General features: G+C 34.1%; 1 protein-coding gene across 1 annotated transcript; it reads left to right on the forward strand.

Moving 5' to 3' along the window:
* The first annotated feature begins 1,285 nt into the window (after positions 1-1,285).
* Positions 1,286-17,220, forward strand: LOC127700929 (integumentary mucin C.1-like). The gene is made up of 8 exons (XM_052204660.1): positions 1,286-1,349; positions 3,458-3,529; positions 4,427-4,498; positions 5,424-5,578; positions 8,569-8,679; positions 13,705-13,752; positions 16,531-16,634; positions 16,919-17,220. The coding sequence occupies exons 3-8, from the start codon at positions 4,479-4,481 to the stop codon at positions 16,994-16,996; spliced, it is 516 nt and encodes a 171-aa protein (XP_052060620.1). The 5' UTR covers positions 1,286-1,349; positions 3,458-3,529; positions 4,427-4,478; the 3' UTR covers positions 16,997-17,220.
* Positions 17,221-19,271: the final 2,051 nt, after the last annotated feature.

Genomic DNA, 19,271 nt, shown 5'->3' on the forward strand with positions numbered 1-19,271 from the left:
CCACATATGATAACTCATTTCTTTAGTTTATATTGTTTTTCTTTACAGCTGTCTTGTTGCTTTTTTGTTCGTCATTACAACTGTCTCGTTAATTTTGATTGATCTTGTTTGTCCGTATACCCACATATGATAACTCATTTCTTTAGTTTATATTGTTTTTCTTTACAACTGTCTTGTTGCTTTTTTGTTCGTCATTACAACTGTCTCGTTAATTTTGATTGATCCTGTTTGTCCGTATACCCACATATGATAACTCATTTCTTTAGTTTATATTGTTTTTCTTTACAGCTGTCTTGTTGCTTTTTTGTTCGTCATTACAACTGTCTCGTTAATTTTGATTGATCTTGTTTGTCCGTACACCCACATATGATAACTCATTTCTTTAGTTTATATTGTTTTTCTTTACAACTGTCTTGTTGCTTTTTTGTTCGTCATTACAACTGTCTCGTTCATTTTGATTGATCCTGTTTGTCCGTATACCCACATATATTCATTTCTTTAGTTATATTGTTTTTTTCTTTACAACTTGTTGCTTTTTTGTTCGCCCGTACAACTATCTCGTTAATTTTGATTGATCTTGTTTGTCCGTACACCCACATATGATAACTCATTTCTTTAGTTTATATTGTTTTTCTTTACAACTGTCTTGTTGCTTTTTTGTTCGTCATTACAACTGTCTCGTTCATTTTGATTGATCCTGTTTGTCCGTATACCCACATATATTCATTTCTTTAGTTATATTGTTTTTTTCTTTACAACTTGTTGCTTTTTTGTTCGTCCGTACAACTATCTCGTTAATTTTGATTGATCTTGTTTGTCCGTACACCCACATATGATAACTCATTTCTTTAGTTTATATTGTTTTTCTTTACAACTGTCTTGTTGCTTTTTTGTTCGTCATTACAACTGTCTCGTTCATTTTGATTGATCCTGTTTGTCCGTATACCCACATATATTCATTTCTTTAGTTATATTGTTTTTTTCTTTACAACTTGTTGCTTTTTTGTTCGTCCGTACAACTATCTCGTTAATTTTGATTGATCTTGTTTGTCCGTACACCCACATACAACTCGTTTCTTTAATTAATCTTTTATGTCTGTATACCTGTATTGTTCCTGTTGATTTATCTTGTTTCTCCTACACCTTCTTGTTGCTTTTAGTTGATATCCATGATATCGTCGTGAAGAATCATCTGGAATTCGCCCTTGAATTGCTTCTTTCATCGTTGCTGGTTTGGTTTCTATCCATAGTTATATATATTATGTTTCTATTTATAGGAGACTTGAAAAGAACGATATTTCAAAGATTCCACATGGTTACTTTGACAACCTAACAGAATTAACCTATCTGTAAGTTGTCATTAATAGTCATCATTTGTTTTAAGAAATCAAATACACCAGGATTATAGATTGGGACCTCGGATGCGCGTTCCGTCTTTATAAGACACTAGTGGCGGATCCAGGGGTGGGGGGGTTCCGATGGTTTGAACCCCCCTTTTTTTGGACGATCAATGATTGAATGGGGACATATAGTTGGAACCCCCCCTTTTATCCTGGGTTGGGAACCCCCTTTTAAAAATAGCTGGATCCGCCCCTGGACTCGTCAGTGGCGGTCGAATCAAAACAGAACATTGGAAAGCTAATTTATTAAAAAAAAAGTTTAACAGCTGTGTAAACCAAAAGTCTTGTAAAATTGTTCAAAATACGGCTGAAATTAAATAAGATGGTTGCTGTTCAGCTATGGTCTTAAACATAGTAATCACCTATTGTTGGTAGAAATAGTAATTTTTAATATCTACACATGGTTGAAACAGATAGTAGTCGTCAATATCGACATATGATTAACATTAATATTCCCCCTTTTGGTAAAAGAGTACGGCTACCGGTTGACTATCAGTCCTCCAAGGTAGACAGTTATTGGTTTGATTTGAATAATATATTGCGTCTGATACATTCCAAGTTCATTAATGGATACAACTGTCGTATCTGTCTAAGGCAAATTTATCCGTAAACGGTTTTTTTTTTCTTTGTGTTTATTTTGTTTAAATAACTTTGTCTGTTATGCTCTGAAAAACCGGGTTTTGATTTTTTTTACATTTTTAATGTCGAGCCTTGTAAAGATTGCTGTTCAATAATGGCTTTGCTCATTGTTGAAGGCCGTACGGTGACATATAATCGTAACATCTACGTTATTTAGTTTCTGGTGGGAAATTGATTCATTGGCAATCATACCACATCTCCTTATCTTTATATATTTAGTGGTGAGCTGGAGAAATATGGGATTTTTGTAAATAAGAAGGAGCAGCTAAAACTTTTGTAAAAATCTAATACCCCCATCACACTAGGACCACGATCCCGCTACGACCTGAGAAATTATGAAAAATTTTGGAAATCGTAGTAAGATCGTGGTGGTCGTGGTAAGATCGTAGTAAGGACGTGCCAAGTCATCATGATCGTGGAGGTCCACGACCAACTTTGAACATGCTCAAAACATTCGTAGTGCAGTCGTGGCCAAAACTAGTCGTAGTAGAAGCGTAGGAAGGTCGTAGTAAGGACGTAGTAAGATCGGGATGGTCGTAGAAGCATCGTAATCGGTGAAGCCAATGGGAAATATTTTGTTGTGCGACCTTACCACGATTTCACTGCGATTATCACAATTTCACTACGTCTTCATTACGCTTCTACTACGAGATTGATACGATTATACTACGACGAGGAAGACAATAATACGAGCTGCTACTACGTGCGTGTCGTCCTCAGTACGACCTCACTACGATTCTACTACGTCTTAGCCACGACAATTGCACGACCTCATTCAGTTGATACCTCTACTTTTAGTATCACGACCTCTCAGTGTTTTGATACTTTTAAATGGCATGCTTTCTCAAGGAAACTGGTGTGTACTATGGGAAAGTCAAGATATTTATAGGGACAAAGAGCGTAGTGACAACGTAGTGGAGTCGTGGTTCGATCGTAGTAGACTCGTATTGAGATCGTAATGCGATCGGGAAGGTCTTAGTTGAAGCGTACAGAGATCGTGTAAGTCGTTGTAAGGTCTTATAAGACGTAACTATAACGTGTTACTGTCGTAGCAGGATCTTATCAGGATCGTAGCAAGGTCGTGGTATGAACGTGAAAACTATGAAATACTGAATATTCAAGCCGACCATACCACGATCTCACTGCGATCTTATTTTTTTTTATAGATCGTAGTGGGATCTTCATGGTCTTGGTCTAGTGTGATGGGGGCTTAAAGAAATGACAGCTCAATTTTCTGTGAGCGAGAGGTACGAAAATAAAGATTTTACTATCTCGCGGTTTTAAGCAATATCTTACGCAACTTTCATACAGTAGATATAATGAAATTGAACAAATTTTAATATAATGTCATAAATATGGGCATCGTTGAAATTTATTTTCTGTCATACACACAAGTAGACATATCTATATTTTAACAGGCAAATAAACAACAACAAAATAGCTGTGCTACCTGAGGGACTTTTTGACAACGCAGTCAACCTAGTAGAAGTGTAAGTAAGCTCAACTTTTATCTTATGGAGTGTTCCATTGCGGCAAAAAATAAAAACTTCAATAAAAATAATGCAAGTTTACTAAACATTGACGATGATATAGTAAAACAATAGTGAGGGTTCCGTGATACCATTTGTCTCCCCTGCGCTGGCTGCTGTCAGTGTAAAGTTTCAGGATTTTAGAAAAGAAAACGGCATTTTTGCTGTATATTTATTTAATTAAAAAAAAATTCATCGGTGACTTTTTTTCAAAATTGGAACAAACAATCTTCATACGTAATCAAACCTAATGTCATTTTAAAAAAGAGGGGCCCATGAAATCGTTTTCAAGATAAATCAGTAAGAGCATACGATACAGTTACAGGGGAGGTACTGACGTTGCTAACGAAACGTAAAACTGTGACATATCGGGACAAGATGCATTTTTCGACTGATTTTAATCGTTAGCTTAAAACAAGTAAATGGACCCCTCTTTTTTTTAATGGCATTTGACTTGATACTGTATGAAGATTATTTATTCCAATTTTAGCATGTTAGCGAGCGCTTAACTCTACCCCTTGCAGTACAACATAATAAAAAACCGAAAAAAATAATTGAAAAAAAGGCTTGACTCAAATCCTAATCCTGAAAACTGTTCTCTGTGAGCATGTCTGCTGAATGTGTTAATCTTAATCAATCAAGTTTCAATTTCATGTTAAAGAATACACTCAGTTAAGATATGCCATTTATCTGTGATTTATTTGGTTTTGTTATCTTTAGAAACTAATGAGATTTGAATGTGATAAACTGATGTTTTACTGTACATAACTTAGTTTAGACTGGAGTAAAATTATCATTATGCCGTGGTTTTTGTTTGTTCTCAGATTCATGATGTCAGTGAAAATATTTTTTTAACAGAAACTTCAACTACAACCTCCTTACAGAAATACCAGATGGACTGTTCAGTAACATGCCAAAGTTGAACTGGTTGTAAGTCATAATTTACATTTCACGTTCATACTGGTTTTAAGGTTTGTCATGCACTGTAATTTTTCATTCCAAATGCACACAAACTCATTATACCTAAATTACATTTCAGTTACTTCAAGAAACATATGCGTACTAGATTTGCCTTAAGAATAAGGAATGGCAAATCCACTGAAAGCATTTTTAGCGAGGACATGGAAGCATTGAATGACTGGGAATTTATGTTTATCTATAGGCCTCTTTTCTTCTGAAAAATAATATGAGATTTCAGATATAAAAAGATGAGATAGAACCTCATGACACGAAAAAAAAAAGACAATAATCAAAATTATAAGCGGGTCACGTTTTTCGCTCGTGTATCGTCTGTATGATTTTTGTCTTTTTTCTCTCCCTAACACTTTCCTTTAGTATTGTTTGTCACTTTGTTACAAACATTAAATTTAATTTAAATTCATGTTTATTTCCGTTTTAAAAGAGCTTCTATCTGTATAATTTGTTTGTCATATAAATGATTCTCTGTTTTAAATATACCGAGATTTATAGATATAGGAAAACGTATTGGTTCTTCCTCCAAAATGAAAACCAAAATTCAGAAATTATTACGAGCATTTACTATTTCGATTTCAGGAAATATGCATACAGATATATGTATCCGATATCAAAATGCGAGTTTTTATTATTGCGATATTTATCCCGTCGCATTTTTCGCATTAATAAAAAACCTCGCAATAATTTCTGTATTTACATAATTATATCTCTGATATCTTGAAGAAGAGAATCCATTTGACTGTATGCCTATAGTTGATTATCTTTTGTTTTACTCTATTTAATTTTGTTTTATCTCAGAAATCTTCATGTGAACTCTTTGGTTGTTGGTCCGTTATTTGATTAACATTTATAATAACTTTCTTTGTCATTTTTATCTCAGATTTGTTGAAGGGAATCCATTAGACTGTGGTTGTCCAGTAGAGAATTTCCGAACATGGTTATTATCTCTAGATCAATCCATCACCTTTGATGCTTTTTGTGAGAATGGAGATAAAGTAGTGGATTTACCAGGGGCTTCGTTCGATGTCTGTGTTGGTAAGGGGTTATTTTTTATTCTAAGCCGGGGGAAGCTAGCATTTTTTTGGAAAAATGATTTCTTACCCAAAAACGAATTGAAAATAATATTCATTCCGAACTTAAAAAAATCTCTATTGAATTAGCAACAAATAAAAAATAATATTTTGTCTGCTGAACATTTTCAATTTCATAACCTTTCTTCCTCAAAATCAAACGGAAGCTCCCTACTTTTTACTTGATACCTTATATCATTATCTTTGAAGTTTGCACGATTTTACATCAAAATTGATTCGAATAAAAACGATAAAACGATGGCAAATCTGTCAAAAAGTTATGCATTTAAATCAACTTTGGTTACTCCTCTAAAATAAGGAGATGTGGTTAGATTGCTAATGAGAGACAGCCACAAATGACAATCATAGAATAACAGGCTCCTAACTTTGACAGACACATTTGTAAAGTTTGGCGAGGTTAAACAACCTTTTAGCGCTCTAACTTCCACCTAAACTGGTACAGTTATGTAGCATCACATTAAAAGAACAAATGAAAAATAAAATCAGTTGGGAATCGCTTGACTCATCAGACAGGCACGAAACATAAAAACAACAAACGTACAGACAAAAGCAACACAGTAGCGATCTAAGATACTCGCAGATAATGAAAGCTAGTTTAAGCTCGCAGACCATCGTCCTGAACATGCATGAAATATTGCCATTGGACGATGAGCAACCAGCAATTAATAAATCTCGTTGGTTTAAGTATTTTAAAGCAGTTAACGTCGAAATACGCATCTGGTCCAGTAAAATTTGTACTGTTAATGTTATTTCATCCTACGGATTTAGTGTAAAATGTCATAAATATGTTGACTAAGCTGTTAATTTTCTCCTTGATAATATTTATGTACGTTTCGGCAACAAAGTTTATCGACAGGTTGTAGGTATTCCTATGGGCACTAATTGCGCCCCTTTAATAGCAGACTTGTTCTTGTACTGTTATGAATCACAGTTTATGACCAAACTCAGTAAAGACCCGTCTAAATTGCATTTAATTGATAAATTTTTTCGTTAAATAATCAAGAATTTTCTAAATATACTGCCGAAATTTACTCAAAGGAACTTACTTTAAATAATTCAAATATAAACGGTAATAACTGTCCTTTCCTATATTTAGATATTTCAGTTTTACACGGGAAACTCAACACTAAAATTTACGACAAAAGGGACATTTTTCGTTCCCTATTGTTAATTTTCCTTTTTTCGATGGTGATGTTCCTTTGGAACCATCTAACGGTGTTTATATATCACAACTCGTTCGCTATGCCCGTGTCTGTTGTAACGTTTCGGATTTTAATGAACGTAATCTATGTATTACTGGTAAATTATAAAGTCAGGGATTTCGTTACCACAAATTATTTAAAACCTTTACTAAATTCTTCCATAGATATAAAGATTTGGTTTTGAAGTATGGTTGTACCTGAAGAAAACTTATTTCAAACGGGATAGCACATCCTCATCTTTACGGAGATGTTGTTTACCGTGCCCAGAAATTTAGAAACGATCCTGGTAAACTTATCGATCCTTTAAATAAACTTATTCTAAAAGGTTACCAGTTCAACACTGTAATTAGATCTTTGAATATCGTTTTTATTGGTATTAAAATTGATTTTGTCATCAGTAAATTAAAAGCAAACTAATATTATTGTTATATACATATGCATATTCATGGCTCTACAATCTGTCGATACCTGTATCTTGGCATTGCACATGGTGATGTTTTTTCTGACTGTTTGTGACTTCTTTACACTAAATCCTTTGGATGTTGGATGTGTACTGATTGATAATTAGGTCTTAGATGCATGATTTTTTTATTAGTTGATATTGGCTTTGAACTAGCTGTCAGTAACTGCGAGTACTCTCAGATCTGTACTTAGTGTATTTTTGTTGTTGGGGTGTACAAGTACCTAGCCACGTCCACTCTATGTTTTTGTTAGATGTTTTTCTATATGTATCCATCTGATGAGTTATGCCTTTTTCAACTGATTTTTATAGTTTGTTCTTATGTTGTACTGTTACACCACTGTCCCAGGTTATGAGGAGGGTTGGGCGCCCGCTAACATGTTTAACCCCGCCACATTTTGTATGTGCCTGTCCCAAGTCAGGGGCCTGTAATTCAGTGGTTGTCGTATGTTGCTGTGCTACATATTTGTTTTTCGTTCATTATTTTGTACATAAATTAGGCCGTTAGTTTTCTCGTTTGAATTGTTTTACAATTGTCATTTCAGGGCCTTTTATAGCTGACTATGCGGTATGGGCTTTGCTCATTGGTGAAGGCCGTACTGTGACCTATAGTTGTTAATTTCTGTGTCGTTTGGTCTCTTGTGGGCAGTTGTTTCATTGGCAATCATACCACATCTTCTTTTTTTTATATAACTTCCGTACACGTAGTAATGATAAATTACATATTTATACTTATAAAAAAATCAATATGATGAAAAAAAAATATTAATAAATAAATATAATAATAATAAATAAAACAGTGTAAACCTTACAAAAAGAGAGAAAAGATACAAACACGACAATCAAAATATGTCAAACAGAAAAAGACAACAGCACGATCAATTTTGTTTCCTAACATTCCAATGCTGTGTAAAATAAAGGAGATTTTGCGAAGGAAAGAAAATCAAAAGGAAAAAATTGTTATGTTTCTTCGGGGACTAACAAAGACTTTCAACATAAACGCATGGTATGTATTGATTTCATTTGGCATCATACAAAAGAGATACCATTTGTGCATGGTATATCCTAATTTGTAGGGCACCGTACATGTTTCGTCCGGCAGAAACGAAATTAAAGTGTGGAACGCATTCAAAATGTATTCAAGAATGAGACATTTGGAGTTTTGTCGTGATACATTTTCCAGTATTTACATCAATTTATATATATGAATAAAGTTGTATTCTTTAAAAATAAAAAGATATGTGATATTTTTCCACTGACATTTTTAAACAGTGACTACGACTTCTACAACAACTACTACAACGACAACAACGACGACACTCCCTCCGACGACAACAACTACAACTTCCACTACAACTACAACACCAATACCCACAACAGAAGGTAAGACAATAGGAGGTACTATTACAACAACAACAATACCAACAACAGAAGGTAAGACAATAGGAGGTACTATTACAACAAAAACACTAATACCCACAACAGAAGGTAAGACAATAGGAGGAACTGTTACAACAACACAAATACCCACAACAGAAGGTAAGACAATAGGAGGTACTATTACAACAACAACACCAATACCCACAACAGAAGGTAAGACAATAGGAGGTACTATTACAACAACAACACCAATACCAACAACATAAGGTGAAACAATAAGATGTACTGTAACAACAACAACACCAATACCAACAACAGAAGGTAAGACAATAGGAGGTACTATTACAACAACAATACGTATACCCACAACAGAAGGTAAGACAATAGGAGGTACTATTACAACAACACCGATACCCTAAACAGTAGGTCAAACAATAGGAGGTACTATAACAACAACACCAATACTCACAACAGAAGGTAAGACAATAGGAGGTTGTTTCAACAACAACACTAATACCCACAACAGAAGGTAAAACAATAGGAGGTACTGTTACAACAAAACCAATACCCACAACAGAAGGTAAGACAATAGGAGGTACTGTTACAACAACAACACGAATACCAACAACAGGAGGTAAAACAATAGGAGGTACTGTTACAACAACAACACGAATACCTACAACAGAAGGTAAGACAATAAGAGGTACTGTTATAACAACAACACTCATACCTAAAACAGAAGGTAAGACAATAAGAGGTACTGTTACTACAACAACACCAATACCCACAACAAAAGGTAAGAAAATAGGAGGTACTGTTACAACAACAACACTAATACCCACAACAAAAGGTAAGACAATGGGAGGTACTGTAACAAAAACAACACCAATAACCACAACAGATGGTAAGACAATAGGAGGTACTATTACAACAACAACACCAATACCCACAACAGAAGGTAAGACAATAGGAGGTACTATTACAACAACAACACCAATACCCTCAACAGAAGGTTAGACAATAGGAGGTACTGTTACAACAACAACACTGATACCCACAACAAAAGATAAGACAATAGGAGGTACTATTACAACAAAAATACTAATACCCACAACAAAAGGTAAGACAATAGGAGGTTCTGTTACAACAAGCCCAATACCCACAACAGAAGGTAAGACCATAGGAGGTACTATTACAACAACAATACGTATACCCACAACAGAAGGCAAGACAATAGGAGGTACTATTACAACAACACCGATACCCACAACAGAAGGCAAGACAATAGGAGGTTGTTTCAACAACAACACCAATACCAACAACAGAAGGTAAGACAATAGGAGGTACTATTACAACAACAACACCAATACCCACAACAGAAGGTAAGACAATAAGAGGTACGGGTGCGGGAATTTCTCGCTGCATTGAAGACCTGTTGGTGACCTTCTGCTGTTGTCTGTTCTATGGTCGGGTTGTTGTCTCTTTGACACATTCCCCATTTCCATTCTCAATTTTACTGTTACAACAACAACACTAATACCAACAACAGAAGGTAAAACAATAGGAGGTACTGTTACAACAACAACACGAATACCTACAACAGAAGGTAAGACAATAAGAGGTACTGTTACAACAACAACACGAATACCTACAACAGAAGGTAAGACAATAAGAGGTACTCTTACAACAACAACACTGATACCCAAAACAAAAGGTAAGATAATAAGAGATACTATTACATCAACAACACCAATACCAACAACAGAAGGTAAGACAATAGGTGGTAATATTACAACAACAATACGTATACCCACAACAGAAGGCAAGCGATAGGAGGTACTATTACAACAACAACACCAATACCCACAACGGAAGGTAATACAATAGGAGGTACTGTTACAACAACAACAATAATACCCAAAACAGAAGGTAAAACAATAGGAGGTACTGTTACAACAAAACCAATACCGACAACAGAAGGTAAGACAATAGGAGGTACTGTTACAACAACAACACGAATACTAACAACAGAAGGTAAAACAATAGGAGGTACTGTTACAACAACAGCACGAATACCTACAACAGAAGGTAAGACAATAAGAGGTACTGTTATAACAACAACACTCATACCTATAACAGAAGGTAAGACAATAAGAGGTACTGTTACTACAACAACACCAATACCCACAACAAAGGTAAGACAATAGGAGGTACTGTAACAACAACAACACTAATACCCACAACAGAAGGTAAGACAATAGGAGGTACTGTAACAAAAACAACACGAATAACCACAACAGATGGTAAGACAATAGGAGGTACTGTAACAACAACAACACTAATACCCACAACAGAAGGTAAGACAATAGGAGGTACTGTAACAAAAACAACACCAATAACCACAACAGATGGTAAGACAATAGGAGGTACTATTACAACAACAACACCAATACCCACAACAGAAGGTAAGACAATAGGAGTTACTATTACAACTACAACACCAATACCCTCAATAGAAGGTTAGACAATAGGAGGTACTGTTACAACAACAACACTGATACCCACAACAAAAGGTAAGACAATAGGAGGTACTATTACAACAACCCCAATACCCACAACAGAAGGTAAGACAATAGGAGGTACTATTACAACAACAACACTAATACCAACAACAGAAGGTAAAACAATAGGAGGTACTGTTACAACAACAACAACACAAATACCTACAACAGAAGGTAAGACAATAAGAGGTACTATTACAACAACAACACTCATACCTACAACAGAAGGTAAGACATATAAGAAGTATATATATTACAACAACAACACTTGTACCCACATCAAAAAGTAAGACAATAGGAGGTTCTATTACAACAACAACACCAATACCCACAACAGAAGGTAAGTCAATAGGAGGTTCTATTACAACATCAACACCAATACCCACAACAGAAGGTAAGACAATAGGAGGTACTGTTACAACAACACCAATACCCACAACAGAAGGTAAAACAATCGGAGGTACTGTTACAACAACAACACCAATACCAACAACAGAAGGTTAGAGAATAGGAGGTACTATAACAACAACAACACCAATCCCCACAACAGAAGGTAAGACAATAGGAGGTTCTATTACAACAACAACACCAATACCCACAACAAAAGGTAAGACAATAGGAGGTTCTATTACAACATCAACACCAATACCCACAACAGAAGGTAAGACAATAGGAGGTTCTATTACAACATCAACACCAATACCCACAACAGAAGGTAAGACAATAGGAGGTTCTATTACAACAACAACACCAATACCCACAACAGAAGGTTAGACAATAGGAGGTTCTGTTACAACAACAACACCAATACCCACAACAAAAGGTAAGAAAATAGGAAGTCAATTTTTGTTCTAATAAAATCGCATAATATACCTTTTTTAATTAACACAACACTGGTTTCTTATGTACCCGGGTTCTCTTATTCAAAACACGTGTTTCTAGTAAACACTTCTGAATAAATATCATAATTCACAACACGTGGTTCTAATCCAGCCTTCCTCAGATATATTCTGATTCACACAACACATCTTTTATGTGACTCTTCCCAAGATACATTCATTATCACAACCTATTTTTCTAGTAAACTTTTTTACATAAAGCTGCAAGTGGGGACAGCAGATTGGGTTAAATTTTATTTTTCCTTTTATGCTCATAATTTGATGATAAACCCAAATATATTGTAAAGTCCTTGTAAAAATATTTGATCAGTATTAGGAAAAACTCTATAGTATTTAGTCGTGCAGATAGTACAATGATATGCTAAATCAAAGACAATTTGCGTGTTTCATTCAACTATGTATAGAGGTTCTCAAAATACTGATACTTTGCACAAAAATTATGTACACTGCAACTAAATCATTATACATATTAACAATATCCTTGGTATATTAGTATTATCACACATAACCTTTTTTTCGTCATATGAACCATTCACACGCGCAGACCACCAAATCCATCGTCATCGTTAATTCATGCATACAGCTACACCACTCTTTCCCCCGCCAATGTCAACTCGTGCATGCACATTCACACACTTGTCACCTCTTTTAGTAAATTCATGCACACATTCACATACGCTACCAATTCTTCCGTCAGACTGAGTGTGAATTCCTATATATTCACAAACATAACATATGGTCCCCGTCAATGTGAATTCCTGTATACACACATTCATACCATCCTACACCCGTTTATTATTTACTCTTGCACAGACACACAGTCTACCCCTGTGTGTTAGTCTGTAATATATTTTTCAAGAATACTTTCTTTAAATTCACCAAACGTTGTGGAAGTCAGATATATGAAATCTTTGGGGCATCAAAATCGAAAGAGCCTAAATGTATTATTCAACGTAGTCTAAGTTAAGTTTAGTCTAGAAAGATAAAACCTGAACTTTGAAATTCAGTTCAATCACATGATTTATAAACTGAAAGTTTTCAGTTGAATTGTGTCTTTAAATCTTGTCAAAGTATTATTTAGCAGATGGTATTAATGTGTTACGGTTAAAAATAAAGGGTCCATCTATCAGTTTATAGCTTACTATACGCTATGAGTTTTGATGACCTGTAATTGTGCACATCTGTTCTTTTGGTTTTATAGTCTATTATTTTTTCCATATTTAACTATAAGCTACCGAATGTTGTCAGTGCATTGTAATCTGAATCACATGTAGATTTGTATCACAGCCTGGTGAATTTTAAATTTGTATTTGATTTTCGACATTCACGAGTAAGACTAAAATCATAAAAAAAACTTGTAAATGTAAGGCGATCATGAGCATACCTCAAAGAGACGGCACTCAGAAGACAAACAAAACCTAAAACATGTAAAAGTAATCCACCGCCCACCCCCACCGCCGACCCAATCCCCAAAACCAACAAACAAAATCAAAACCAAAACCAAAAAAAAAAATGTGGTCTTGAATGACAGAGTTTCTTTTATACAATATGGCAATCTTTATTTCCAGAGTCAACAGTTATAATTAGCGTAGTACCAGAAGAAGGGGATGCTTTAGGTGAGTTACCATGTTAACTTAAGTACCGGTACAGTAATTCAACAAACTTAATTTGAAAGCATGACTTTTGAATTGTGATTGTTTGTACAAATCTTCTTTTATTCATATTGTCAGCTAGTTCGTAAGCGTTTTGATAATGATTTTGCGTTTTACTTTTTTTTATTGTAGTACTTTTGTTATTGAATACAGGAGAGTTTTGCGTTGACAAGTCCGTTTAAGGTTGATGTGGACCCTGTGGCTAAAAAGGCTGTGTTTACACCTACAAATTTACTCCGAGTACAGACAAACCTGTGCATCTGGAATAGTTTTAAGGCATAACATTCCCTAGATAAATAAAATGCAAATGCATTTTATGCATTTTATGTTTTAGAAATTAAAAACTTTAAATAAAGAGCAAAATCTTTCATATTTCTGTTGTACACCCAAATTAGAGTTGTTCCGCGATTGCTTAGGGTCGACATTAACTGTTGCCTTTTCCTGTTTGGAATGAAAAGTTCTGAGAATTTCGTTTATACTTTGTGACCAATATATCTGAACTTAATATCACTGAAGGTATTCAGATCCAATACAATTAACCTGAAAGTATTTCAATTTTTTGTGTAAGACAAAACTATAGCAACACTGTTATTACACCTAATTATTGTCTAGCACTACGTAGAGCGTTTAATTGTTTTATTTCATGACAAAAAACAGTAAATGTAGTTAAACTAATATTGACATCACCGGGAATGGCAAAGTTCACACCATATGCTTTATATTGATTGATTGATTGATTGATCGACTACTTTTTTCTCTTGATTAAATTTTATTCAAATATGTACAATAAAAATTCACCAGACAGTACCTGATGTCACAAACAAACAGTTACATGTAGTCAATTAAAACACTATCAAAAGCAATTCAACAAAAGTTAAAAAATATTAATTCTACTACACTACAACAAGCATAGTTTAGAATTAATACAATATTTCTGCATGGTTATCTGTTACTTTAATAACAGAATTGTCTGATATTAAATACTTATCTAATAATAAATGTTCTTTTCTCAGATTTAAAAGATAAAAAAGTGAGAGATGTATTTTTCTAACAATGTTTAAAATAGTCTACTGAATTAAGTTTAGCTTGGGAGATCCAACAATACGAAATTTCTTCTTTTATAGATACTTAATCTTGCTATACTCATATTAAAATTTGTGAAATAAAAACTAAAAAACCGTTACATGTCTTCAAAAAACCCATTAGCATCGTTTGGTCAAAATCAAGCGTGTTTACAAAGGTATCATCATATTGCACATAAAATTTATTAAAAAATCAGTAAATTGTGACAGTTTGATACAATTAATAAACATATGTTCTAAATCTTCTCTAGATTGTTTACTCACCGGACAAGTGTCATTATCAGACATGTTACTTTTCAAAAGTTTAACTTTAGACTACCTAGACCACTCGGCCACCGTGGCCCCCTCTATACGCTTTGTAACTAGGAAAATAACATAAATTCACGATGATTTGTATCTATACGTCCCAGACGTATCTTTATTTACACATAACGTTTTAAGCAAGAATTAATTATTTTGAAAATAATAATAATAATAATAATAATAAGTACAGTATTTATAGAGCGCATTATATAATAACAACAAACTACTCTAAGTGCTTCACATTTAAAATACCAAAAAAAAAACCCAAAAAACATAAAATACAAAGCAATAATTAATACGAATAAAACAAGCAGATAAAAAAAATGCATGTACCCTATAATATACAAAACAGTCTAGAATGAATGCAGTCAGCTAAAGGTATATCTTATAAAAAAATAAAATAAAATCTACAAGAAATACTTTAAAGCAGTTTGAAAGATGTGAGTGTTGAGATGTTTGTTTTAAAAACGTCGAAAGAATTCACATTCCGCAAGGACGATGGCAAACTGTTCCAGAGTGTATGCGCGGCCCTGTCAAAACGCCGTTTTCGTTCAGACTTTGGAGAATATAAAAGCATATTGTTTTCCGACCTGAGGGATCTGTTTGGTTTGTATGGCTTAATTAGTTCTTAAAGGTAGCTAGGAACCTTGCCATGTGTGCTCTGAACATATATAAAAGAAGTCTATATTGGCAACGGTTATGAAAGGGTAGCCAGTGTAACGAGATAAGAACTGGCGTGATTGAGTCAAAATTCCTTTTTCGGGTAATCAAACTTGCTGCTGTGTTTTGGACATGCTGAAGCTTACTAATAATGTTGATGTTGGTACCGTACAACAATTCGTCGCCATAGTCCAGCCGTAATGCAACTAGGGAGCACACTAGCGTTCTGCATGCTTCAACCGAAATCGACCAATATTCCGAATTTGGTAAAAACAAGCCTTAGTGATCGCACTAGCTTGATGTTCCATACTGATGGTTTTATCGAAGTACATTCCCAGATTTTTCACACAAGAAACGTAGCTTAAAACAGTTCCATCAAATGTCAGACGGAAATCGGATAGATGATTCACTTGATGTTTAGGTGCAAAGATAATTAATTCTGTTTTATCTTCATTAACTTTAAGCATATTGGCACTCATCCAATCACAAATATCAGACAAACATCATTTTTTTAGACGTTTGAACAGATCGGGCCAGTCTCCTTGCGGTCTTATGATTTGATAAACCTGAGTATTATCTCCGTACTGATAGAAGTTATGCACAGAATAAATAGATATAGTTGCATTGTTGTTTTCTAAAGCTCTGTCGACGTCATACATCATTGTGTTATTTCACTATCATTAATGTCTCTTTACAGTGACTTTCCTGATCTCTCTGATTTTGTTGATCATCATTGTGATGACCTGCGTTGGTGTACTCATTCTGAACTACAAATACAGGAATCTACTCAAAATTCAACCGGTAGGTTGTCGATTATTTTACCATTGGTATTCAAAATGTCAGAACTTTCGTGTTTTCAAGACTAATAAGATTAATTGTTTTATTATTAATCTGTGGGATTTCTAGGCAACTTCGTGAACATACCATAAACGCGTATAGAATTTTAAAGATTTTGTGAAGAAAAAAAAATTATGATTTTCTTTAGCACAAGTCCAAATTCAGTAATAGCCACATATAATAGAATTTAAGATTTAATTCATCAACCTATTGAAATGTGTAAAGTTTGTACCATGTTATTATTGCAGGAGAAAGAGGGTGAATTTGACAAACCAGATGAGACCGAGGCAGAAGAGAATGTTAATCTGACTGACAGCAGATACTGAGCGACACAGTGTCAACTGAACAAATCACTTAGTCAGTTTAAGACATGTCTAAACATGGCGGAAATTATCCGTTGCATTCAGTGTTTGCATTTCAAGTTTATGTTGTAAATCAATCGCTGCAATTAACATTGATGAATTGTTGTATTTTCATTGATTTGTTTGACTATGTTGCATATTGTCTTTTATTTTTTATGCTCCCGAAAAAAATCTGCGTCGCTTTGTCTGTCAGTTGGTCCGAAAAAGGTGATTTCCGGAAATTATCTTTGTTGGATTTTTTTTTAGCAAAACAAAACAGAATATGAATTGGAAGATATAGGGAAGAGGAAGATGCCTATTGATTTTCGGATCAATGTGTCAAATTTAAAGGTTGCTGCTACTAAAAAGAAATTTTAAAAAGCATTGCTCTTCGAATAAAATCTTCAGCTTCCTTGCTTATAGGAAAGAAACTGTATGGATAGAAAATATCAGGAAGGGGGAAAATTTTATTGATTTTGGGGTAAAAATGTGATGAATTAGGATCGCTTTTACTAAATTTAAAAATGCTTCGGAAAATATTTTTCTGGAAATAAAATGAATTTAATTTATAACAAGTTTTAGCTTTCTAAAAAGCTTTGGAGTGCTTCCTGTATCATAATTATAAGTAAGATGGGGTTTATGTGGTTGTTGAAGTACGAGAAAGGTGTTATTTATCCCCTATATGCATATATTCATAAGTGTGGTCTTATAAACCCGTCTTAGATGAGTGTACTGGGGTATACTGTAGTTTGCCCATGAATACTTCCAGCAAAAACTTAAATTTGCTTTGTAGTTCCGTAAAAATATGGACTTTTAACAGGCAATTTTGACGCAATATTTATTTGCATATGGATATCCTCATGCATGATTTCTTACACAGCAATGTTACTATTAAATTTTAGATGCACAAATATTTCAGATCTTCTCACAATAATTCTAATGCACAATTCGGGGGAATCATGTGGTCTTGACGTAGCTGTGTTTTTTTTTATATATCATTTTGTTTAATAACATATAATACACGTATTTTGACAATTTCTTGAGAATCTTTGGCAGTTATGTGCATTTTAAGTGTTGGTGTATATGCACATATAGTCAGATGAGCACTCGAAAACTTGTTTATCTTTGTCCCTCTTCTAATTTATCAACACGAATTGGTTCGACATTATATAGCATGGTAAACCAGTAAAGACAAAATTATTCATTGATTGGGTATCAGATCGGATCTTGAATACCCATACTGTAACTATGTCCGTATTTAATATATTTTCCTGTTCGGGACATGGTTCCAATTCTATATCTCATTCTAGCCAATAGAATCTTTCCCTCCTCAACAGGCAACCAATGAGAACCGATATTTGTTACGTAATAATTACAAGATGGCGTGAATATCGTATGAAAGTAATAGTTTCGCACCGTGAGGCGAAGCAATAAGGAGATGTGGTATGACTGCCAATGAGAAATCTTTCCACCAGGGACCAAATAAAGTGGATGTAGGCAACTTCAGGCTCCGTACTTACAGTCTTTAACAATGAGCAAGACCCATAACGTTAACGTAAAATAAGCCCGAAATGACAAAATGTTTACAATTCAAACAAGAATTTGTTGGTTTGAAATTATACTGATAATGATGGAGGGTAAACGGAAGGAAAAGAACACTTGATTTTAAAGTTTTAACAACTGCATAAAATATGCTTAAAGTATTGAAATATGAGGTGCAATTTTTTTCTGGGTGATTATTTTATGTACACCTTATGCAAGTGGTAGATAGTAGGAAAAGGTCAATGCTTGTCAAATGTAGACCTATAGGTCATAGGTTAAAGCCATGATTTCCCCAATATATAATGAAATTTCTTTAAATCAGGAAACCCAGCTTAATTTTTCACATTTAATTTTCAAAATATAACATCCATATTAAAATTTGACCAGTATCTGTGATTCTAGAGAAATTTTCTGAATAGACTATTTTTTCTTAATTTTTTCAGCATTGTTATATGGCATATGCCTCCAACTCTTCGAGTCCAAATAAGATTGTCAGTTTTTTATGTTGATGCACCAAACAGATTTTTATGTTTTCTGTTCTTTATTGTCTTGCAGACATATCTCTATGATTCACTGTGTTTACCAAAACTGTCAACTCACAAAAATAAACAAAATGGATTTTTAATGCAATTAAATGTATTTTCAATTTCTTCTGTCCATTCTACCGTCAACTCATTTTTTGCAACGTTTTTAAAGTGAAAACTGTTTAACAAACTAT

The sequence above is a fragment of the Mytilus californianus genome, unplaced genomic scaffold (genome assembly GCF_021869535.1).
Source record: "Mytilus californianus isolate M0D057914Y unplaced genomic scaffold, xbMytCali1.0.p SCAF_5, whole genome shotgun sequence".
Lineage (NCBI taxonomy): Eukaryota > Metazoa > Mollusca > Bivalvia > Mytilida > Mytilidae > Mytilus > Mytilus californianus.

Coding starts and splice junctions, on each gene's coding strand:
- LOC127700929 (XM_052204660.1), top strand. CDS start 4,479: ATGCCAAAGTTGAACTGGTT. Junction 13,753..16,530: donor AGAAGAAGGGGATGCTTTAG/GTGAGTTACCAT, acceptor GTCTCTTTACAG/TGACTTTCCTGATCTCTCTG. Junction 16,635..16,918: donor ATCTACTCAAAATTCAACCG/GTAGGTTGTCGA, acceptor TTATTATTGCAG/GAGAAAGAGGGTGAATTTGA.